The following is a 20,804-nucleotide window of genomic DNA, read 5'->3' as shown; positions in this document are numbered from 1 at the left end:
AGGTGTAACTTTCAGGGCTCCAGTGCAAGAAACCATGTAGGGTCCTCCTCTCCCCCCCCCCCCCCCCGACCGTCGAGGCTCTTTCCTCTAGTCTGGATTTGAGTGCCATAGACTGCAATGGTAAACCACAAAAGTCACAAGCAAACTTTGCGCAACTTTGCGGTCGAAGCAGTGTGACTGTTGTGACCCTGGTAGTTAGTGTTAGTGAGTAGTTAGTGACCTTGAATGGTAACTGAACAAAGACGCTCCATCTTTCTGTAGATAATGTGATCTCTGCAAAGCAATAAAGCCCTGGAACTGATACACTGGCACATTACCTAGCATGCTGCACTTGAATTGAAATATTAATTTGAGGCTGGGTCCACTTTTATTTAATCAACAATGCATATTCAATAGAAGCAGTTTAGCTACTTTAGCACGGTTCGAAAGTAACATGGTATCAGTTGGATTTTTACTAATAAATTCTGACCCCTAGGTTAAAAGGTTCACTTACTTGTCTATTCCAGGTTCACTGTAAGCCCTCTCAATATCCTTCATATTTGTTAGATTTTCCCAGTTGGTGCCATTGAACAGCTGCCAGCGGTATGGAAGGTGGTAGTCTGTGTCGGGAAGCATACCTGTGGACCAAGGAAACAGACAAACATGCCAGAATTTGATATGTATGTATATTATAGATTGTAGTTAAAAAGGAAAGAAGGTCTCTTTCTGCATACATTTTGTGTATTCCCCATGTTTGTAAGATATTTTACTGGGTTTTGGTTTTTCCCATGCATCAAACACATACTAATCATAGTAGTAAGCTACTATGGAAGCAGAGATCGATGGTTAAAGTGGAACTTGTTGCAGAGTGCGATCACTGGGTGCCACAGAGTCCATTCAGATCAGACATTGTGGAGTAACAGGACCTGGCTTCTTTATTGGAACATAACACAGAAATCAAATATGTCACCTCATTGTAATAAGAACAACAGACAGGAAGAGATAACCAACAAGTACAGTACAGTGTACAGGAAATGACAACACATCATAGAGAATGCATAGCATATCACTAAGCATTAGCGACCTCTAGTGTCCTATTTATGAACTGCAATAGACTAAGCTTAAAGTTGTTGTATCTCCAACACCCCTTCTCAACAGCTAAGGCTTAGTCTAATAAAACCCATCTTCGTAAGCCTTGAGTGTCTTTCAGCGGTCAGAGGCTTTGTAAGGATATCTGCTGTCATATCCTCGGTTGGGCAATAAAATAACTCAAAAAGACCTTGCTCTTGAAGATCCCTAAGAAAGTGGAACTTCACATCAATGTGCTTGGTTCTTGAATTAACTCCTTCCATGCGTGCAAGTGCGAGACATCCTTGATTGTCCTCATAGATTTCTGTTGGTCCCAACTGTGGTTGACCCAAGTCTGTTAATAGCTGTCTCAGCCATATAACTTCTTGGCTTGCCTGCGCTGCAGCAACGTATTCTGCTTCAGTAGACGACAGTGAAACAGAGTTGCTTTTTACTAGTCCAACTGATGGCACCTCCTGACAGAAAAAATAAGTAGCCACTGGTAGATTTCCTGTCGCTGGTGTCTCCTGCCCAGTCAGCATCTACATATCCTGTTAAGGTGCTTTCATCACTTGCTGGTAAACTTAGCTTGTAGTGCGAAGTCCCTTTAAGATAGCGAATGATTCGCTTTACAGCATTCAAGTCCTTTTGACTTGGCATTGAAACCTTTCTGCATAGGATTCCAACAGTTGCTGCAATGTCCGGCCTTGTAGCAGTGGTAAGATACAGCAATTTCCCTATTGCCTTCCTGTATTGAGTATTAGTAGGTAATGGGTTATCTTGGCAATTCATCTCCTTTAGGTAGTTGGTTTCCATAGGAGACTGTACTGGTTTGGCATCTTCCATTCCAAATATTTCAATTATTTCTTGTATTTTGTGTCTTTGGTTCAGAAGAAAGCTGCCATCTTCCTCTCTCGATCTGGATGCCGAGGTAATTCTTTATGTTGCCAAGATCTTTGGTGTTGAAGTTCTTATTTAGTTTTTCTAGTATTTCTGCTTCATCCCCTTCTTGCTCAAAGCAAATCAGGATATCATCCACATAAATAAGCATATAGACCCATCTGTCTCCCAATTTCTTTGTGTATAAGCAGGGGTCTGCTTTACTCCTCAGAAAGTTTTGATGTGTAAGCACTTCATTTATTTTTATATTCCACACTCTGGCTGCTTGCTTTAGACCATATATACTCCTGCGAAGTTTGCATACTAGGTCTGGCCTTTGTTCATCTTTGAACCCTGGCGGCTGTTCCATGTAAATTTCTTCTGTTAGCTCGCCATGTAGAAACGCGGTTTTCACATCAAAATGTTTCACTTGCATTTTCCTTGTGACGGCTACTGTCAGTAAAGTCCGTATTGTAGTGTGCTTGACTACTGGTGCAAATGTCTCGTCATAGTCCTCTCCGTATTTTTGAGAATAGCCCTTGGCTACTAGCCTTGCTTTGTATCGCTCAATTGTGCCATCTGCATTGTATTTCACTTTAAAAGTCCATTTACAGCCTTTGGCTTTTCTTCCGGATGGTAGTTCTGTAAGTGTCCATGTTTTAGTGTCATGCATGGATTTTATCTCTTCATCAGTAGCCTTTATCCATTTACTTGCTTCTTGTTCTGGAAGCTGAGATATTTCTTCCCAGGTTGCAGGTTCGTTGATACTGGCAGTACTTGCTTTGTATGAGAGATGTACAGGTGGTTTACCTTTGTTTTCTCTTGTTGAACATCTCGGTTTTGTGTCTGAGCCTTCTTGTGTCTGCTCTTCAGTACTGGTAGAGTCTGCACTCACTTCAACTGTTTGTTCAGAAGTTACAGAGATGGGCTGGTCAATGTCAGTTTTCCCTTCTATTCTTTCTTCTACTGTTGTCATTACATTGTCTCTGAAATCTTCAACAAAAGTTATGCTGTTGCTAATGGTAACCTTGTCTGTTTTGGGATTAAGGATTCTGTAACCTTTGACATTGTCACTGTATCCAACGAAGATACCTTCAAATGCTCTGTTTTGGAGTTTGGTGCATTTTTCTTCAGGTATGTAGATGAATGCTTTGCATCCAAAAACTCTTAGGTGTTTTACATTTGGCTTCTCATTGTGCCAAAGTTCATATGGAGTTTTCTCGGTTGTTCTGGAAAGAAGTCTGTTCTGCAAATATGTAGCTGTCATAGCTGCTTCACCCCAGTATTTTTGTGGTAGTCCAGAGTCTGTCAACATACATCTGATCTTTTCAGTCAGAGTTCTGTTCTTTCAACTACTCTATTTTGTTCTGGTGTATATGGGACTGTCTTTTGATGTTCTAATCCATTCTGTTTTAAGTACTCTTGTATCTTATATCCTGTGAATTCACCTCCATTGTCACTCCAAAGTAGGAGAGGCTTCCTCTGAAACTTGTTACTGGTCTTTATTATATAGTCTTGTAATTTGTCAAAAACTTCACTCGTGTTGCATTAGGTAGGTGACTGTATCTTGAATAGTCGTCTATGAAAGTCACTATGTACCTTTTGCCTCCAGGTGTAGGTGGGTTTAGGGGACCACACACATCACTGTGAACCAAGTCAAGTGGTCTTGAAGCTCTTTTCTGACTGACTTTGGGAAGTGTTGCTCTTGTAGCTTTGGATTTAATGCAACATTCACACTTCACAGTAACTGGACAAGGGGATATTGTTAGTTCCCTTGTAAGATTCCTCCTCTGTAGTTCCTGTATGCATTCTGGGTGTCTGTGACATAAACGTCTGTGCCATATATGTATACAGTCATTGTGCTTGTGTGTGCATAGTCTCACCTTTTCCTTCACTGTGTCGAGGTGATATAGATGATCATCCAGCTTGGCACTTGCTACTGTCTGGTTGCCGTTTAGGATTGAACACTTGTCACCTTGGAATGTTACAGCGAGTCCTCTGGCTGTTAGACGCTTCACAGATAAGAGTCCTCCTTCTAGATTAGGAACATAAAGCACATCTTTCACTGGTATGGCTAGGTTGTGTCCCGCATCATCAGGGCATACAAGGGTTCCATGCCCATATCCTTCTGCATGTATTTTGCTTCCATCTGCAAGATAAATAGTTTCTTTGTTGTTCAGATCAAGTTCTGTGAAAAAAATTCTATCACTCGTCATGTGACTGGTTGCCCCCGAATCGATGCACCAGCCTTGACATTTATGGTTGCCTGTCGCTTTAAATGTGGCATTCCAGTTTCCTTCCCATGGATCATTGATTATGGCTTTGACCTTTTGTTTAGCATAAGAGGGACGCTGTCTTCTTTGCTCTGCTTTCCATATAGTACAGTCTTTCTTTATGTGTCCCGGTTTGTGACATCTGAAACACACTCTGGTCTCTTTTCTGTGTAACCTTGTGTCTGTAGCTTTAAGAGCGGTTCTGGTGTCGGTTTCTGTGGAGTCATGCACTAATTCCTTTCTTCTCTGATACTCATCTATGAGCCTAGTTTTTACGAATGTTAGTGTCAGATCTGTCTCAGGCCGTGTCTCCAGTGCATTGATCAGTGCAGTATATTTATCGGGCAAACTGCATAACAACATGGCTGCTGCGTGGCTGTCTGTTATATTCTCCCCGATTGATCTGAGTTGCGCAATCACTTCCAGCATTGCATTTATATGCGCCTGCATGCCCTGTTCTGTGCCAAGTCTCATTCTGTAAAGTTTCCGCAGTAGAAACAGCTTGCTGTTTAAACTGGATCTTTCATGCTGTCTATTCAGCACATCCCACATGCCTTTCGCTGTGTCCTCATGGCGTATATGTCATCTCTAGATAATAGCATTTCCACTTTAAACTTCCATAGCTGATAATTGTCATTGTTCAGCTTGGCCACTGAGAGTTTAAGTTCTGAGTTTCCAGACATTTTTCCCTCCTTTATATATAAACAGTCTTACTTGTCTATAGGAGATGTCACTGGAAAGCTTCCTTATGTCGATCTTTATCCGGATCCTGGGCCCATAACCTGTTGCAGAGTGCGATCACTGGGTGCAGCGGAGTCCATTCAGATCAGACATTGTGGAGTAACAGGACCTGGCTTCTTTATTGGAACATAACACAGAAATCAAATATGTCACCTCATTGTAATGAGAACAACAGTCAGGAAGAGATAACCAACAAGTACAGTACAGTGCAGTGTACAGGAAATGACAACACATCATAGAGAATGCATAGCATATCACTAAGCATTAGCAACCTCTAGTTTCCTATTTATGAACTGCAATAGACTAAGCTTAAAGTTGTTGTATCTCCAACAGAACTAACTCCCCAGAGATGTTGCCATAATGTGCAATGTAAGGTCTGGGCTCCCCTCTAGTTACACCATCACTAATATATTTTCCAGGGGGGCTAGGTCTTATTTCTTTAACTTCATTAGATACTAATAAAATAACTCTTGCAAATGTGCATGGGAGGTGCATTGCATACCTCCCAACTTTTGAACTTCAGAATGAGGGACACCTGAGGTTGCAAGTGAGCTGCGGCAAGCGTAGCGGCAAAATGTGGGTGTGGGCAAAGTCTTAGTAGAGGGAGGGGCTTGAGGGGCATGGTTAAATAAAATCCAGCTCTCTCACTAATGCTCCCTCCCCCAGCTTGCACTAATGCCCCCCCTCCCAGGTCTCTCACCAATGCCCCCCCAGCTTGCTCAGCAATGCTTCCCCTCCTCGCTTACTTATGCCCCCCAGCTCTCTTACTAATGCCCCACTACAGCTCTCTCACCAATTCCCCCCTCCTATGTTACTTATGCCGCCCCCCCCAGCTCTCTCCTCAATTCCTCCCTCTTTTCTTACTAATGCCCCCTAGCTCTCTCACCAATTCCTCCCTCCTCTCTTACTAATGGCCCCCCCCAGCTCTCTTACCTCCCCCCTCTGTTGCTAGTTCCCCCCCAGCTCTCTCACCAATTCCCTCCTCCTCTCTTACTATTGCTCCCCCCCAGCTTTCTCACAAATGCCCCCACTCCCTGCTCTCTCACAAATGCAAAATGGTAGGTATTCCTGTGCTTTTTTTTTTTTTTTTAACCACTTCCATACTGTGTCATTGTAAAATGACAGCGGCAGGAAGCTTTTGTCGATCCGGGCCGACGTCATGACGGCGGCCCGCTCTCGCCGCTACTGCGCGCCCCCAGAGGCGCACAGCTCGGCGATGAGGCTCATCCCTCGGAAATAGCCCATCCCCGATCAAGGTAAACAGCCAATGAAAAATGGCTGTTTACCACGTGATCGGCTGTGTCAATCACAGCCGATCACATGAGCGGCTCCAGCACGAGCCGCTCAATCTCTCTGCAATGCGCGCCCCCGGGGGCGTGCATTACGGCGATCGGGGACGAGGCTCGTCCCTTGGACAGAGCCCATCCCCGATCTAGGTAAAGAGCCAATGAAATTGGCTTTTTACCACGTGACCGGCTGTCAATTACAGCCGGTCACAGAATGTCAACATAGAACATGGCACCTAGCTGTTACCGTGTTCTCCTCCTCACACACTTATCCTGTGTGAGGAGGAGATTGTGGTAACAACTAGTTACCGATTACAGTGCACTCCAAAGCGCACTGATTGCCCCCCCAATAAAGAGGACCTGTCACTAGCCCATCAAAGTACCTGTCACTAGCCCATCAAAGTACCTGTCACCAGCCCATCAAAGTACCCGAGTACCGGTCACCAGCCCATCAGAGTACCCGAGTACCTGTCACCAGCCCATCAGGTACTCTGATGACAGGTACACGGGTACTCTGATGGGCTGGTGACAGGTACTCGTGTACTCTGATGGGCTGGTGACAGGTACTCGGGTACTCTGATGGGCTGGTGACAGGTACTCGGGTACTCCGACGACAGGTACTCGGGTACTCAGATGACAGGTACTGGGGTACTTTGAGTACCTGTCATCGGAGTACCCAAGTACCTGTCTCCAGCCCAGAGTGCCCGAGTACCTGTCTCTAGCCCATCAGAATACCCAAGTACTTCTCTGAAGCTCATCAGAGTACCCGAGTACCTTTCTGAAGCCGATCAGTGTACCCGAGTACCTGTCTGCAGCCCACAGAGTACCCGAGTACCTATCTGCAGCCCATGCCTCCTAGATTATATGTTGGGGTGTTTGCTTTCCAAAATGGGGTCATTTTGTGGGGATTTCCATTGTCCTGGGGTTCCAGGGCCTTCAAAAGTGTGACTGGTTGTAATGAAATTATATATGTAATTTATGATCCTAGAACACCTGACGGTGCTCCTTGAATGTTGGGCCTCTGTATGTGGCCAGGCTGTATAAAAGTCTTATTATGACAATTTTGTGTAAAAAAAAACAAAAATGTATTTCTTGATTTTCCCAAGAATTGTGGGAAAAAATTACAACTTCAAAAAACTCACCATGCCTCTTACTAAATTCCCTGGAATGTCTACTTTCCAAAAAGGGGTCATTTGGGGGGTATTTGTACTGTCCGGACATTTCAGGGCCTCAAGAAATGAGATAGGCAGTTGGTATATCAGGTGTGATCAATTTTCAATGATTGGCACCATAGCTTGTAGACTCTATAAGTTTCACACAGACTAAATAATAACCACTAATTTGGATTATTTTTACCAAAGATATGTAGAAGTATACATTTTGGCCCAAATTTTTGAAAAAAAAAAAAAAATACTTATTTGCAATATTATATAATAGAAACTAAAACAAAATGTGTTTTTTTTTTTTTCAAAATTTTCGCTCTTTTTGCACTTATATCGCAAAAAAATAAAAAAACTCAGTGGTGATTAAATGCTACCAAAAGAAAGCTCTATTTGTGTGAAAAAAGGATTGGGTACAGCGTATGACTGAGCAATTATCATTCAAAGTGTGAGAGCGCCGAAAGCTGAAAATTGGTCTGGGCAGGAAGGGGGTGTAACTGCTCTGTATGGAAGTGGTTAAGCACAGTGCTGCCGACTGCTCCGAGTGTCAGAACTGTAGCATGGCTGTGTGTTCAGTTAATTTGAGGGGACAGCAAATTGACACTGTTATATGAGCTGTACACTCACTACTATACATTGTAGCAAGGTGTAATTTCTTCAGTTTTGTCACATGAAAAGATAGAATAAAATATTTACAAAAATGTGAGGGGTGTACTTGCGTGAGATACTGTGTGTATAATTCTATATACATACATACATACATACACACATACATACACACACAAAAAAATTCCATGCATCTGTGATTCCATTGTGTACATATAGTGTATATACACAATGCTCAAAAAGGAACACTTTGAAAACCCATCAGATCTCAAAGGGGAAAAATATCATGCTGGATATCTATACTGATTTGGACTGGGTAATGTATTAGGAACAAAAGGATGCCACATTGTTTGATGGAAATGAAAATGATCAACCTACATAGAGCTGAATTCAGAGACACGCCGAAAATCAAAGTGAAAAAAATGCAGTAGGCTAGTCAATGGGATAGCCGACAGGATTTCTTATACCATTACTAATAGTACTATTACAATTATAATAATGAGACACTGCACAACTTTAGGTTGGAAAAATTTTAAGGCCGCAGCCGTTTATTGTTTATTCAAAATAAACGTAATAAAACTTCAACAACATTATAATATATAATATACTGAAACAACCCGGCCACTACGACCCATAAACTTAAATAAAATTATCCAATGCAAAAATTACAAATTTAACTTGCACTCATACAAAAGAGTATACATATTGTCCCCCTTTGCATTACACAAAGGTGACCCTACAAAAAATAATACTGGCCGCGACAAACAAAAGGGGAGGGGGGAAGGGGAACACCAAGGCTCCGTTCCAATGAGACGGCTGAGCCCCGGCTACTGAGAGACCCCCTTAACCTCCCTGGCGGTATGATTCTTTCGGATTTTAGGTGCTGAAAGCGGTACCATTATTTTGCATGTAATTCTTAAGAATGAGCAGCCCAAACCAACTATTTACATATGATTTTTTTTTTCTGTGCGTTCTTTATAACATCTCAGTGGCGTAGCGTGGGTTGTCAGCACCCAGGGCAAGGCAAGTAATTTGCGCCCCCTAACCCGTGGGATTTTAGCACTCAAGTCTCTTCCACTAGATTAGTTAAAGAAAGCCTTACCCCCTAAGCACATGTATTGTTTGTTATGAAAATACTGATGCAATTCAATGCAGAGAGATCAGCGTGCCCCCTTTCAATGCAGAGAGACCAGTATGCCCCCTTTAAATGCAGAGAGACCAGCGTGCCCCCTTTCAATGCAGAGAGACCAGCGTGCCCCCTTTCAATGCAGAATAACCAGCGTGCCCCCTTTCAATGCAGAATGACCATCGTGCCCCCTTCAATGCAGAGAGACCAGCATGCCCCCATTCATGCCCCCATTCAAAGCAGAGTGACCAGCGTGCCATGCCCCCATTCAATGCAGAGTGACCAGCATACCCCCTTTCAATGCAGAGTGACCAGCGTGCCCCCTTCAATGCAGAGAGACTTCCCTGCAGCGGCAGCTTCTCCTCAGTTCCCCGTGTCTCCTTGAGTCCTCCTGCCTCCTCCTCGGCCAATGGCATGCGTTCGCCTTTCGGCCAATCAGGAAGCGGGTTTTGGACCCGCTTCCTGATTGGCCAGGAGGAGGATCCGTGTGACAATAGCGAATTTTTATTCACTATTGTAATACAATGGGTTCGGCCCCGGGTCCACTCTTTTCTGAAGCCTATTAGAGCCTCTGGCTCTAATCAGGTGATTAAAAAAAAACAAAAACCCCATTGAGCTCCATGCGCCCGGCATGTATGTTAGGGGACAGGATGCATGGATGGGGGGGCGGCGCCCCTGCGCCCCCAACGCACCAGCCGCCACTGTTGCTGACTCTGACAGCACCAAGCTGCTGACTCACTCGCTGCTAAACTGACTGAGCTCAGAGGAAAGGCAGCATAGGCGGGGTTTGGCTTGCGCCACCCCACCCTACACCAATGGACAGGTGAGGCACAGTCAAGCCCCCCCCCCGCCCTGCCATTTTCAGCCATAGGGCAGCCGCGCTGGACATCTCCCAGCCTAAAGATGGAGGCAGCCGCAGACAGTGTGTGAACTGTGTATGTCAGAGTCAGACAGAGTGACACTGCAGATGCGCCCCCCCATATGTTGCGCCCGGTGCGGCCGCCCCACGCTACGCCACTAACATCTCGGGTATGATAAAGTTTGAAACACAAAATCAGAAATGATAATATAATAAAAAACTATAAATAAGTATGTATGTACACACCTATACATACACATATATACACACACATACATATACATATATATATATAAGTACAGTAAAACTGCAGAAAAGGGCACTGGGGGGCAAACTAATGTGAATTTATTTTATTTTGAATTGTATCAGTGTGTTTTACATTTGAATTTGCCACCAGTTCCACCCCCCTGCGAACGTCACGTCGCAGGAGATGGAAGCCCGGGCACACAGAGCATTGGGAGGAAGATCCGCCGCCACACACCGCCGGGATACATCGCTGGATCCCGGTGACAAGGTAAGTAACCCCTCTACCAGGATCCAGCGATCTTCCTAGCGGTACCCCGAGTGTGGCTCGGAGTTACCGCTTTTGGCACTGAAATTTAACCCCGAGCCACACTCGGGAATACCGCTAGGAAGGTTAAATAGCCCTAAAAACGGGGGTTCTGGACAGAACTGGCTTGTATTTAGGCGGGAATTTTGAGTGGGAACAGTGGGAATCTGACCTAATCTCCCCAGATACAAGGCCAGATTTGAGCGGGAACAGGAGCCTGCTTAACCCCAGGAAAAAGGTCAACTGACCTTTTCCCCAGCAACAGCGTTTTACCTCATCCTGTGACCCGCCAAAACTGACCCCATGAATTAATTATCCCTGCCACGATCCCATGAGTAAAAGGGGCACAAAATGATGCCCCTTTTCTTATCATTTGCAGAAATTTCATTGCAGCAACTAAACGTCTTACTACTGTGCTTGTATGCATGCCTGACAATGCCAGGGCATGCTCCTAATGCGATGATGGATGGTGTCCTGGGAGATTTCCTCCCAGATCTGGACATCACTTAGCTCCTGAACAGACTGAGGTGCAAACTGGCAGCGTTGGATGGACCAAAACAATGTCCAAGATGTGTTTTTTTGGATTTAGGTCAGGCGAGTGGGGGGGCCTTTCAATGGTTCATCCTCCAGGAACTGGCTACATACTCACGCCACATGAGGCTGGGCATTGTCATGCACCAGAAGAAACCCAGGATCCACTTCACCAGCATTTGGTCTAACGATGGGTGCTGGGGAGGCTGCTGCTACACACAGGTTTTTTTTATCTTAATGCATAGAATGTGTAAGGAAAAAAAAAAAAAACACCTTCCTGCCTTTACAACTCCTTTAACCACTTAAGCCCCGGAGGATTTGGCTGCTGAAAGACCAGGGGGTATTTTGCAATTCGGCACTGCGTGACTTTAACGGACAATTGCGCGGTCGTGCGACGCTGTACCTAAACAAATTTGACGTCCTTTTTTTCCCACAAACAGAGCTTTCTTTTGGTGATATGTGATCACCTGTGCAATTTTTGATCATGCGCTATAAACAAAAAAAGAGCACCAATTTTGCAAAAATAACAATATTTTTCACATTTTTTTTATATGAAATTCCCCCCCCCCCCCCAAAAAAATGTAAAAATCTAAATTTTTTTTACATTTTCGGCCAATTTGTTTTATGCTACATATGTTTGGAAAAAAAAAAAAAAAATCGCAAAAAGCGTATTTTGATTTGATTGGTTTGAGCAAAAGTTATCGCGTTTACTAACAAAGGGAAAGATTTTTGTTGTTTTTTTTTTTTTTAACGCGTAATGGCGGCGATCTGCGTTTTTTTTTGCGGTACGGTGACATTGGGGCGGACAGATTGGACCCTTGACTGACATTTTTGACACTTACCAGTGACATTTCTACAGTAATCAGTACCGGTACGTCACTGCCTGTGAGGGGCTGACCGCCGCAGTATATGTACTTGCGGCGGTCGGCAAGTGGTTAAGAAAACCCTTTCCCATTTAATGCTGCCAGCAATGGCACAACATTGAAAAGAAATGTCACAAGGCCTGAGAAAGAAAATAATTTCTTTACTCAAGAAAGGTGAAGGCTACAAAAAGATCAGCAAAACTTTACCCATTTTAGGTTCCTAAGATGGACACCTTTTGCTCCCTCACCAATCAAGCAAGCGCTTACAACTAAGGGACTTCAAGCATTTAAATGCAATAGCAATCACAGAATGTAACTATCTGGGTTGTTAGCTTCATTATTTTCAGCTTCAGCACTTTTACACACAAATTATCAAACAAGGGTTCACTTTATAGGAACTTAACTCCATTTGAATCCCTTTGCACTGGGCTTTCAGAGTGTTCTCACACTATTTCTAAAATATATGGTATACGGTTATCCCATGCATTTTCTAACTATCCATACAACACCAGAGATTTGGAGAGGGAATTGGCCCATTGGCTCACCACAGTAGATTGGAAGAAGTCATTCTTCCTAACCTTTAATTCAAGTCTCTCAACATATATACAATATACAAGAGAAGAAGAACTATAAAATACTATCCAGGTGGTAAAGATGCCCTGTGAGGCTTCAGAGAACATCCTCAAATTACCCTGATAGGTGTTGGCACTGAGGGGGGGGGGGGGGGGATAAAGGCACAATGATCAACATATGGTGGACTTTCCCCCGGGTTCTAACATTCTGGGAGTCGGTGTTCCAAATTTGCTCGCTTGTTACTGGTATATTATAATCAGAAATCTACAGAAATGGCCGATTGCCTATTTATTTGGGCTCCAAGGGAGAGACTAAAAAGGGATTGCTTTGTTTCTCCTCTCCACAGCGCGAATACTTAAGCCCCGTACACACGTACCGATTGTCGGCCGTAGATATTCGGCCGACGACCGATCGGCCGATTGTAGGCTTGTTAGTATGATGCTTCCGACAGCCGACAGCGCATTTTCGGCCGAACAGAATCTGTCGTGCAGGCATTAAAATTTTTGTTGGCCAACACCAGAACGGCCGATTGTTCACCAGTCAGTACAGATTTCGGCCGACAGACAGCCGATTAGCAAGACTGGGCATGCTCAGAAAAGAAAAAAGACAAGGAAAGTTAACCATCACATGACATCACTTCTGCAGTCGGCTGTTGTTGGCCGACAAAATTTGTGTGCAGTCATTTGCAGTTTTCAACAGACACGACAGCCCTGGACAAAAGACGGCCGATCGTTCGGCCGACGATCACTACGTGTGTACAGGGCTTTATACCTAGACATTGGAAACTCAGTGCTAGTCCTACTATTAAAGAGTGGATAGTTGAATTGAAAATGGAGGAAATAACAGGCAAATATACAAGAATGTTATCCTAAGTACATGGCTATATGATCTCCTTGGATTGAGTTTTTTGGGCTCTGACACTCTAGGATCCTTCATATAAATAGCTTTTGAATTAAAATGGTGACATGGTCAGAATTCATTTTTTATTTTTTGGGGCTGATGAGAAGCTTCCCAGATGGATTGTCCGAGAAATAGGGCAGGAGCAGTAGGCCGGAGCCAAAGTGTGAAGTTTCAGAAGGTGCGTTCGATTACGTCAAAGGATGCACCAGACTTGGTTGAGTGGCTCACTCAGCCTTCCTCTTCTGCACCCTCCTCATCCTATCTGCACCCTCTTCACTTCTGCTGTGTGCACCCCCAAAGACCCCAACATATACCCTCCGCTTGAGTCACTGGAATTATTTTCCGATCCATCACAAGACATTTGCGATGCGCAGCCATTCCTGGCATCGGATCAGGAAGAGGAGGTAGCAACAGCCGCCACCCAGCAGTCTGATGACAGTAACCAGATCAGCCAAATGAGGTTGGTCCCAGCTGTTGCTGCCTACTCCGAGATCTCGAATGTTAGTGGGGGGGGAAGGTGACATAGATGATGAAGTGTCTATGGACGTCACGTGGGCGCCCACAAGAGAGGAAGAGGAGTGGAGTTCAGAGGGAGAGATGGACCAGCAGATAGGGAGGAGAAGGAGGCGGAACTTACATTGTACAGGAGGGACAAAGCAGCAGACTGCTAATGTATCAGGAGTAGGGATGATCGAATGGTTCGGGTCGACCATCGGTTCGACCCGAACATTGGGTGTTCGAAATTCGGCCGAATTCCAAACCTTTTGCGGTAAAAGTTCGGAATTCGGTCACCAAAACCGCCCAAAAAGCAATGGGACAAGAAGTGGGCTTTAAAAGCCAGTGACTGGCCCAGAAACGTCAGTAAAAGCCAATGAGGGGGCAGGAGTCTGCTAGGAACATGATTGGAGTGACTACGGGACCAGAGGCCAATCAGGAGTGAATACGCCCCCCAGTATATAACATAGCCCCGCCTAACCTCTAGCACTGTAATACAGAGGCTGTGGAAGAGAGTGGAAGCATTTGGTGTTACTCCTGCTTTGTTACACAACGTTTGCTGCATAGCCGATTGCTTGTAAAGCTCCATATCAGCAGAAGAGCAGTCAGCTTACAGACAGATTGTCAGTGTAGTTAGAAATCCAGCGAAAAAAAAAAAAATTAAAGGGACAGTGTCAGTTAGAAATTATCTTCTGCTGTATGGAGCTGTTCTTTTAGTGTGAGGAAAGGGATATGCAGTATAGTTAGGGTACTATATACCACTATAGATTCAATAATCTTTTTTTTTTTGTAGGGATACTTTTAAGTGTCAGGGTTCCATCTAGTGAGCACGTTGCACTGCTGATATATCTACAGCAGGTATACGTGCTTGCTAGTCAGCTATTGTGCAAAATAAATTGCAGCGATACACACATCTGCTGTATTTAGCGACAACTTTGGGTCGCATAGCAGTGTGCGTTTTGCAGGTGAATTTCACTGCGCAAACGGAGTCCTTCAAAAGTCTTTGTTTATGTAGTGCCAGAGCTGGTGGTGGTGACATTGTATGGTGGTTCCTATAACTGACACCAATGACCCTGCATTAAAGGCACTGTGTATTGCTCTGGCACTACATAAACAAAGACTTTTGCTTAGTTGGATGTTTTGGATTATTTATGCAATTTATGCACTTTATTTATTTGCACTTTATAAAAGGAGGGTAACACCATCCCTGCGCTACTGAAATTCTAAGAAAAATAATCAGTTTTTTTTGTGATGAATTTTAATTTATGTATAGTTGTCACTGAGGCTTTATCAACTGTGCGATGTGAAAATCACCTGCAAGATGCACACTGTTATGCGACCCAAAGTTGTCGCTAAATAAAGCAGATGTGAGTGACGCAGAGTAGCAAAGCCTTTTGCAGTGGACTTAAAGCCTCAGTGACAAGTTAACGCCTGTTCTTGTAGTAAGCGTTAAGTCCACTGCAAAAGGCGTCACACACATCTGCTTTATTAGGAGCAAAAGAAAGGCGCGGTTAAGCAAAAAAAGTCATTTTTGAAGGTTTGGCATGCTATAATTCTGGTTCTGGACATGCTACAGAAACTTCACAGGTACACTTTAGACCCCCCCCCCCCCCAGACACTAAATCCAAAGAAATCTAATTTTTCCTTTTTCAATAATTTTTTCAATAATTGCCTCTCTATCAATTTTTAAGAACTTTTTTTGCCCAATTCATAGTCCCTGGGGCATGACCCAGAACCCTAGGCATTTTTAGGGGCATTTATTAGGTTTTAGGGCTTCAAAGTTGTGTTTTTTGATTCCCGAAGTTCTGGTCCCATTGATTTCAATGGAGTTCAGGAATCCAAACCGAACTTTCGGAAAATTCGGGTGTTCTGGTCGAACCAAACTTTAAAAGTTTGATCATCCCTAATCAGGAGTGAGCCATCAACCATGTACAGTCACATCTGGCGCTCCCAGGACGCCGACACATGGCTCGGCAGTGTAGGATTTTTTTTAATGTGTCTGCTGCTGACAATAGTGTTGCCATCTGCAGCCTTTGCAGTCAACGCATAAGTCGCGGTAAGCCCAACAGTCACCTAGGGACGACCCCCTTAAAGAAGGCACCTGGATTCCCATCACCGAGCCCAGTGGGAGCAACGCCATCAGAACCCACACTCCAGGCTCTCACTGTCCAGCCTCTTCTTCTCTCTCCTCACAATTGTCCTCCACTCCACCTTCCATCATGCCATCCTCACGTTGTTCTGGAAAAAGGCAGGCTTCTGTGGCCTAAATGTTGGAACGAAAAAAAATGACGCCGGATAACCCTCTTGCCCAACGGTTGACTGCTGACTTGTCAGAACTGATAGCCCGCCAACTACTGACATATCAACCGGTGGACTCAGAGGCCTTTTGTAAATTTGTGGCCATTGGAACACCACAATGGAAGGTCCCAGGAAGGAAATATGTCTCACAGAAGGGCATTCCAGAGCTATATGGCCTTGTTCAGCGGCAAGTGGATGCATCTCTGGCAGACAGTGTCGGTGCCAAAATACATCTGACCACAGACACGTGGAAAATCTCGGGCCATTTCCGAAGATCTTACACAGCCATGGCTCGCCTTGCTGACATTCAGCGGCGACACAACCTGCCCGTCAGGCGTCTTATTTGTGACTGCCCGACGCGATGGAACTCAACCTTGTATATGCTTGATAGACTGTTCCAGCAGAAATATGCAGTTAACGACTACCTGTACGAACTCTGCATCAGGACAGGTTCTGGGTAGCTTGGGTTTTTTTCACCGCGCCAGTGGCTGCTCATGCGCGACGCATGCAGACTTCTGCAGCCATTTGATGAGATCACCAAACTGGTCAGTCGCAGGCCAGGGCTCCATCAGTGACATCGTACCTTACGCCTCCTTTCTGGAGCATGCATTGCGTTGTGTCATTGATCGAGGAGCAGGAGCAGGAAGATGAGGAAGTCGCAATGTTGGATGAATTCCCAGGGGGTGCTACTCCATCTGAGACAAGTCAACAGGAGTCTGAAGAGGAGTCAGAGGAGGATGGTTCCCGGGGCGGATGAGGAGGAGCAAGAAGAGCATGCTTTAAACCTTCTGGGATCCCTGGTGTTGTCCGTGGATGGGGGTAGAAGAACGAGGACGACATTATCCTGGATGATGAGCAGGAGCCAGGCCACTACACTGCTTCCAGTTTAGTGCAAATGGGGGCCTTCATGCTCCAGTGTTTTAAGGGGGACCTCCGTATAAAAAGCATAAAGGGCAAGGACCAGTACTGGGTGGCAACGTACTTAGACCCCCGGTACAAACAAAAATGGCGGAAAGGTTACTACCATCACGGAGGGCGGTCAGAATGCAGCACTTCCAGGCCTTGCTTCGAGAAATGCTGCATTCTGCTTTTGCGTGCGCTGGCAGAGGAATTTCCACTCACAGAGAAACAGTTGCGGGTACCAATCCAACAGTGCCTGCAAGAAGAGGCCCACCTACAAATTGCAGCTCAGCCACATAGAGTGGGCATTTAAATATCTACCACAGCATAGCCTGCATGGAAGTTCCTGGCTTCTTTCTGTAGTGTGTAGCCTCTCATGGGGCCCCCTACTGACCCTGGGCCCTCGGGCAGTGCCCTAATCCTCGAATGGTCAGTCCGCCCCTGCGTCGAGTCCTTTGTCACACACTGCAATTTCAATAACTAAGGGTTGTCATTCACGTACATTTGTGATCCAATCTAGCCTTTCTGCGTCTTGAACTTTGCCATATGGACATGGTTATATATGCTAAAAATTACATCAAACTCACCTCGGGCAATTACTATCTCCAATTCCAGAGCTGTCACCACCCGAGATGGACGGCTAAAATACTGAAAAGCCATTTCTGCAGACTCCGACATAACTTTACACGAGAGGAAGACCACTCTCCAAAGGAAACCTTTTGAAAAAAAAAAAAAGTTTGAAGAAAAAGGATACCATCCAGAACTGGTTCAGGAGGCCTTCAAATTCTATCAAAATAGTCTGAATAACCATCTGATGCAATTGAAGTCCAAACCTAACACTACATCCCAACCCCTGCAATTCACAAACGCAAGTCCACACACAGACCAAAAGACAGCTCCCCTAGAGGGTGGGACTTTAAATGGCAATGACCAGGACTTGAGTAATAAGTGTATTTAAATATTTATTTAACAAGTATAGTACAAAATTATATAACAGGAAAACATGATATGATGAACAAAACGCTAAAAGCAAGTGGCCATAGGTTACATCTCAGAGGCTAGGGATGGCTGAGATATCCGAAGGAGACCAGACACGTTTCGGTCAAACGCCTTTCTCAGTGGTCCAAAGGAAAAAGATCTCAGACACAGACATCCTAGATGAGACGAAAGAGAGGAAAGCCACAGGAATTATTAAAAACAGACAGGTAAAAACCTGTGCTTCCAAAGGACTGCTGTGCTCCTACTCCTTTGACTGTGTACTCTGCCAAGTGGCTGGATACATGTTATTGTTCCATGTCAGACTAAGGAACCAGAGATTAGTAGTGATTAAGGAGCAAGGTGGAAATAATTGTAGCAGCAAGGGTGGCCGCACCTATCCAGAGAATTCCCTCAAGGATCCCAAAGATCAGTCAGCAACAGGGGGCGTAGTCTTGCATATCACCATCAGTAGATTCCCAATAGGGATAAGTTGTATGCAGATATTAAGAAGTAAGGGGTCCCTGTAGACAGACTCCCTGAGTGTCCGAGGAGAAGTGGGTAATGGCAGCGCACACACAATCCACACACAATACAGGAGAATGGAAAATATTTTCTGGAAACATTGGGGGTATGCACCAAGAAGACCCCCATCTGAAGTCCTCTATCACAGACAAGATCTCGTACAGGATGAGCCCACAACCTTAAGAGAAAAAAATTGCTCCTAGTAGTATGGAAACAAAACAAAAAAAAAAAAAAAAACAAACAACCCGCCCCCCCCCCAACACCCAACAGTTACCTTCCTGTCCATTAAAGGGATGTTTCAATGTTAAAAACTGAACTGCCTAACTTGCAAACATGTCAACTATTACTTGTCCTGCCCATGCAACTTACTAACTATATGTTGACCGAACCATTAGAACTGTCAGAAAAAAGGTTTGGTGAGCTGTGGAAGCAGAAAACAGACAACCTCAGTGTCGCTAAACACTTTTTGGAATTCCATTGACAATCATCAGCTGGCCTCAGAGTTTCGGTAATAGAAAGCATTAACAAGAGCCCTCCAACAGCAGAGCATTTTTGGGGACTCTGCACCAGAGAAACATACTGGATTTACACCCTGGGTACCATGGCCCTAGGGGGTCTAAACAAGGACCACTTAATGACCGAGCCCATTTTTGACACATTTGTTCACAAGTTAAAAATCAGTATTTTTTTCTAGAAAACTACTTAGAACCCCCAAACTTTTTATATATATATATATATATATATATATATATATATATATATATATATATATATATATAAAAAATTTTTTTTTAGCAAAGACTCTGGAGAATAAAATGGCGGTCATTGCAATATTTTTTGTCATGCGGTATTTGGGCGGCGGTCTTTCAAAACGCCATTTTTTAGGAAAAACTATGAAAAATTACATTTCGCTGCATTTAAAAAAAACTAAACAGTAAAGTTAGCCCATTTTTTGTATATTGTGAAAGATGACGTCACGCCAAGTAAATAGATACCCAACATGTTACGGTTTAAAATTGCGCACACCCGTGGAATGGCGACAAACTACGGTAAAAAAAAAAAAAAAAACAAACTCCATAGGCGACGCTTTAAAATTTTTTAACGGTTACCAGTTTAGAGTTAGAGTGTACCTCTTTTTAAATTATTGCTCTCGCTCTGGCGATCCCAGAGATACCTCCCATGTGTGGTTTGAACAGCGATTTAATTTGTGGCGCAACTTCCCATATACGTTTTCTTTTGTGTGCGAGCTCACGGCGACTAAAAAAAAAAAAATTTTCTCCTATTTATTTATATTTTTTTTAATTTTAGCAGAGGTTTTTAAAGAAAAAAAATCTGATCACTTTTATTGGTGTCACAAGCAATGTAAACATCCCTTGTAACAGAAATAGGCAGTGACAGGTACTCTTCATGGAGGGATCGGGAGTCTAAAAGACCCTAAACCCCTCCACTACACTTCCATGTATTCAAATGCCGAAAACTGCATTTTTTGAATACATTCACTTTTTAAATCCGGTGCCTTTAGCAGCCGAGTAACCCGGATGTGACGTCATGGACGCCGCCTCTGGGTTACGTCACCGAAGACCCGATCTAAGCCGCATCTGTCATTACTGCCGGAAAGCGGACCACTGGCTCTAAAAAAATGGCACTGGGGTGATGCCTCTAGCTAGACCTCTAGCAGTGAAATACAAGGTGCGGTTTCCAGCACCAGAAAACGCAGGCACAGTAGCCCATACAGATGAATGGGCTGTCGTGCCTGCACACCTGGGCAGTGATGTAAAGAATTTGAGTCATGGCACAAAAATGCGATTTGGACCTGTGCTGGAAATTTTTTTACTGTTTGGACCTCCATGAATTTTAATTCAATACCCCTACTCTATAGGTTCCAGGTTTTGCCTCATGCTGCCAGTAGTAACACTGACTCTAGCCAAATGCAAAACTAATAAAAAAAAAGTCAGAAAAGAGGAGTAAGGGCTCTTTCACACGGGCTTTCCGTATGTCCGCAAATCATCCTATTTTTTTGCGGATGATTTGCAGACATAATGTAAGTCTATGGCATTGCGGATGTCAGCGGAATACCATCCGCTGAAATCCGATTTCCTTCCTTTCAGTTCTGTTCCTATTTTTCCTCCGTTCAAAAAACGGAAAGGAAGGAAAATCGGATGTCAGCGGTGTCATCCGCTGACATCCGCAATCCCCATAGACTTACATTAGGTCCGC

The 20,804-nt window shown here is 44.2% G+C and overlaps 1 protein-coding gene across 1 annotated transcript in view; it reads right to left on the bottom strand.

Annotated features, from left to right (window-relative positions):
- LOC309553688 (protein mono-ADP-ribosyltransferase PARP12-like) overlaps positions 1-20,804 on the bottom strand; it is a 95,761-nt gene that overhangs the window by 50,067 nt on the left and 24,890 nt on the right. Inside the window, exon 2 of the mRNA XM_082255039.1 lies at positions 494-617. Within this exon, the coding sequence (XP_082111165.1) occupies positions 494-615 (122 nt within the window). The 5' untranslated portion in view covers positions 616-617. The remainder of the gene's footprint in view (positions 1-493; positions 618-20,804) is intronic.

The sequence above is a fragment of the Pelophylax lessonae genome, assembly GCF_965119305.1.
Source record: "Pelophylax lessonae genome assembly, chromosome: 4".
Lineage (NCBI taxonomy): Eukaryota > Metazoa > Chordata > Amphibia > Anura > Ranidae > Pelophylax > Pelophylax lessonae.
The sequence above is the reverse complement of the archived record's forward strand: the minus strand, read 5'-3'. Positions and strand labels throughout refer to the sequence as shown.